The sequence below is a fragment of the Myotis davidii genome, unplaced genomic scaffold (genome assembly GCF_000327345.1).
Source record: "Myotis davidii unplaced genomic scaffold, ASM32734v1 scaffold3578, whole genome shotgun sequence".
NCBI classification, from domain to species: Eukaryota; Metazoa; Chordata; class Mammalia; order Chiroptera; family Vespertilionidae; genus Myotis; species Myotis davidii.
The window spans coordinates 152715-157226 of record NW_006289094.1 but is presented as its reverse complement, the minus strand read 5'-3'; the positions used below and the strand labels follow the sequence as shown (position 1 = coordinate 157226).

General features: G+C 61.3%; 1 protein-coding gene and 1 pseudogene across 1 annotated transcript in view; both read left to right on the top strand.

Moving 5' to 3' along the window:
* Positions 1-520, top strand: part of LOC107182738 — a 1562-nt pseudogene extending 1042 nt beyond the window's left edge.
* The window catches only part of NADSYN1 (NAD synthetase 1), a gene marked incomplete at its 5' end in the record, with an annotated part of 20250 nt that overhangs the window by 1450 nt on the left and 14288 nt on the right, over positions 1-4512 (top strand). The window contains 5 exons of the mRNA XM_015562387.1: positions 1311-1371; positions 1527-1643; positions 2434-2487; positions 2793-2882; positions 3984-4148. Of these exons, the coding sequence (XP_015417873.1) occupies positions 1311-1371; positions 1527-1643; positions 2434-2487; positions 2793-2882; positions 3984-4148 (487 nt within the window). The remainder of the gene's footprint in view (positions 1-1310; positions 1372-1526; positions 1644-2433; positions 2488-2792; positions 2883-3983; positions 4149-4512) is intronic.

Sequence of the window (4512 nt, the reverse complement as noted above, 5' to 3'; positions counted from 1 at the left end):
CTCCTCCTCCTCCTCCTCTTCCTCCTCCTCCTATTGCTGGGGCTGTAGTGCCCTCAGAACGCCCACCTGTATCAGGAGACGCGTCACGAAGGGGCAAAAGTGGCTTCAGTTCTAAGCGTGGACAACGAGGATCTTCCAAGCCTGCCAAGTTGAAAGGAGACGACCTTCAGGCCATTGAGAAGGAATTGACCCAGATCAAACAAAAAGTGGATTATCGACTGGAAAGCCCGGAAAGAACTGAAAAGGAACAGTGCCAACAAGCAGACCTGTCCTTCTCATCCCCAGTGGAGATGGAGAATGAGACAGGAGAGGGGCAGACCACCAGCTCCCCGAAGAAAGATGAGTCTGACGTGAAGACGGAGTCCGAGGGGGTGCGGAGGACACTGCTGAAGAGGGGGACCTACCGGATGAGGATGAAGATGATGATGATGAAGATGGGGGTGACCAGCTGGCGTTGATCAAGGATGACGGAAAGGCTGAGGAGGGAGAGGATGACGGAGAAGTGCCAATGCAAGGATGACTCTTAAGCACACAGTGGGGTTTGGAAATGTTGTCCCGTTATTTCTTTATCCAGGCGCTTGTCTGAGATCAAAATTTTCACCAGATCCTCGCCCTAGTGCCTTCAGCACATGCTCACTGTTCTCCCCATCTCGTCCCTCCGTGCCCATTGATTCACATTGCCCTGCGCCCAGTCCCATGTTCACTTCCTTTGAGGCTCCTAGTAGTTATGTTAAGTCTTAACCCTGTAATTTTTGCTTTTAATTTTGCTACCTCTTTATGACTTAATAAAAAGGATGTATGGTTTATTAAAGAAAAAACCCCCCGATGGTTCCAGGAGGACGCCTATCAGCCAGGTGCCTCGGGCCTTCATCCTTCCTATATTTGTCAGTACCAACCTGCTGTCATCTCCGCAGAGCTCAGAGCACATCTGTCGGGGTGATGGGGGAGGAGGGGGGCAGAGCCGCCTGGACACAGCTGGCCCCTCCCGGACTGTGCTGGGCGCTGCTGGCTAGCCCAGGGGTTCGAGGTGCCTGCCCCTCACTGTGCCTCCAGGTGCTGCCTCCTCCCTGCGCGGGCGGGGCCTTCCTCATGGCTCGTTAATCAGCGGCCAGGGGGTCACTTCCTCCTCCGGTGCCCGTGTCTCAGGTCCTGCAGGTGTCGGTGGTCGGAGATGCCCTCCACCTGCGTCCGGGCCAGCAGGGCGCCGAGCGCTTCGTGCGTTGCTTGGTTTGGGTCTCTCACCCCCCGCAGCAGGTGTCGGCGTGCCTCCGCGTGGAGGTGCCGACGTTGCCCCCTCTCTGTCCATGTAGGCATCGAGATCGCCAAGCAGAAGGGAGCAAGGTACCGGCTGGGCCCAGAGCTGGAAATATGGTGAGAGCAGAACTCGGGAACACGGGGGTGGGGGTGGGGGTGCAGGGAGGTGTCCGCAGCCTCGCCCCTGGGCCACACCTGGGCGCTCTGACTTGACCGGCCCGTGGGCTGCGTCCCCCTGTCCCCGCTTCACCTTCTGTCCCCTCCCTCGGCAGCGGCTACGGGTGCTGGGATCACTATTACGAGTCGGACACCCTCTTGCATTCTCTGCAAGTCCTGGCTGCCCTCCTGGAGTCCCCAGTCACTCAGGACATCCTCTGCGACGTGGGGATGTAAGTGCTGATGGCGGCCCTCAGAGAGAGGCCACAGGGGGAGGCCACAGGTGGAGGCCACATGAGTGGAGGTCACAGGTGGAGGTCACATGGGTAGAGGCCACAGGTGCAGGCCCACAGGCGGAGGCCACAGGTGGAGGCCACATGAGTGGAGGTCACAGGTGGAGGTCACATGGGTAGAGGCCACAGGTGCAGGCCCACAGGCGGAGGCCACAGGTGGAGGTCACAGGTGGAGGCCACAGGGGGAGGTCGCATGAGTGGAGGTCACAGGTGGAAGCCACAGGTGCAGGCCCGCAGGTGGAGGTCACATGATGGGCCTGGCCTGGTGCTGCCCTAGTGTGGATCTGGGCCACACGTTGCTAACAGCAGGTTGGTGGGCCCGGGCTCCCGTGCACAGGCGCAGGCTCACAGGTGGAGGCCACATTAGTAGAGGTCACAGGTGGAGGTCACATGGGTGGAGGCCACAGGTACAGGCTCACAGGTGGAAGCCACAGGTGCAGGCTCACAGGTGGAGGCCACAGGTGGAAGCCACAGGTGCAGGCCCTCAGATGGAGGTCACATGATGGGCCTGGCCTGGTGCTGTCCTAGTGTCGATCTGGGCCACACGCTGCTAACAGCAGGTTGGTGGGCCCGGGCTCCGCCTGTCTCCCGTGAACATGGCCGCCTTTGCTTCCCTCCCGCGGCATCTGCGTGCCTGCTCCCCCTCATCCTCGTTTTTGCTGTGACCGGCCACGGGGTCTCTGAAGCACACGGGGGGCTCTGTGTTTAGTGAGGCGCCCTCTCCCCGCAGGCCCGTGATGCACCGGAACGTCCGCTACAACTGCAGGGTGATATTTCTCAACAGGTGGGTGTCTGGGCTCCAGGCGGGGCTGTGATCCGTCCCCGGGGGCGTCCTGGGCACCAGGCAGGCAATGCCAGCGACGCCGCCTCTCCCAGCCCCTGCCCCCCCACGGCTCCTGGGGAGTTAGAGACCGCGGGTGAGGTTTGGGGACACTGGGCCCTGGAGAGGGAGGTCCGTCGCACGCGGGTGGGCTTCCCTACTGCCCCCCGCGGCCCCATGGAGCGATACCTGCGGTGTCAGGCTCTGTGACAGCCCCCGCCCTCGTGACCGGGACTGTGGTCTCAGGGGCACCCTGTCCCCTCCTGCAGGAGGATCCTGCTCATCAGACCCAAGATGGCCTTGGCCAACGAAGGGAACTACCGTGAGCTGCGCTGGTTCACCCCCTGGTCCCGGAGCCGGTGAGTCCCTGTCTGACGCGCAGGTGCGTCCTCCGGGGTCTGGGCGGCGTCTGCATTCCCACGGGAAGTGTGCAGCTGCCTCCCTGGCCGCCCCTGACCTCCGTCCACTTGCGACAACCAGAAGGTCGCTGACATGAGGTCACATGTCCCCCGGGGCAAACTGTGTTGCAGGCTCAATTCCGCCCTGGTCAGGGGTGCGTGTGGGATGCAACCGATCGATGTGTCTCTCTCACATCGATGTTTCTCTCTCTGTCTCTCTCCCATCCACACGCTCTCTAGAAATCAATGGAAAAATATCCCCGGGTGAGGATTAACCGAAACAATTAGGATTTAGGATTATTATATCAAATAACGTTTAACCTTCTCATTGCAGTGTGAATAACACACAACAGTGTTCGCTTTTAGGTGCTTAGCTTTGGGCGGTGGAGTGCATTGGTGCAGGCGGCACCAGCGGGCAGAGGGGACGACCTGCCCCACCTCCGGCCCCCAGCAGGGGGCAGGGCGGACCCTCCCAGCACGGGCTCCATCGCTGGGTCTCACACACAGTCATGCGTGCGTGCTTCCCCAGCTGGCTCCTGTGCAGGTGCTTGTGAGAGCCGTCAGTGGTTCATTCCTTTATACAGTTCAGCTACTTTGCTTTTTTATGGAAGAGCTAGATGTCTGGTGCACAAAATTCATGCACAGGGAGGGTCCTAGGCCTGGCCGGCACTCGGGGCTGACCGGAGCCTCCCTTCCCCAGCTGCTGGCTGCTGGCTGCTGGCCAGGGCCTTCCTTCGTTCCACGCTGCCCCCTGGTGGACAGAGCAGGTCATAGCAAGCGATTGAACTCCCAGGGGACACTGCATATCGGCCTTTTATAGATCGATAGATAGATTCGGTTTTAAACGTCACTGATGACTCCGCGGGCCTGATGACAAGCCAGGCCCCCTGCACTGCCCGGTGCGGAGCCCTGCTTCCCGTCGGTTCACTTCTCCTGTCTCCAGGCACCTCGGGACGCGCCTCTGCATTTTTAAAACATGTTTTCGTTGATTTCAGAGAGGAAGGGAGAGGGAGAGAGACAGCAGTGACCACGCAGCTCAGGCCCACGCTGTTTCCCTTGCAGGCAGACGGAGGAGTATTTCCTCCCTCGGATGATCCAGGAGGTGACCAAGCAGGTGAGGCCGGTGGGGGACCGTGTGGGGCGGGAGCCCTCCCGTCACAGTCACAGTGGCCGGGCCCCCGTGAGCCCCGTCGGGCCAATTCCGACCCGGGGATGGGCTACTCCCTAGTGACAGGCCAGGCGCATAGAGGAGGGCGGAGCCTGGAGGGACCCTGGACCAGTGAGAGCTGTTATCATAGCCGTGGTGACGCCCGGGGCAATAGCAGAGCTGAGCCCGTGCGCTGCAGCCACATGAGCTCCGAGCAGCTCCCAGCTCCAGCTCCGGCTCCGGCTCCGGCTCCGGCTCCGGCTGGTGACCCTGAAGGGCAACAGGGAAGTGCCAGCTGTGCCAGCCACCTGGGCTGGGAGGGTTCCAAGCTGAGGGCGCATTAGGCCTCAAAGCAGAACGGCAGCCTCATGATGGTCCTCGGGGGACGCGGGGTCCTAGGGCAGCTCGCAGCCCAGACGGGTGGCCACGGCCTCCTGCTCTGTC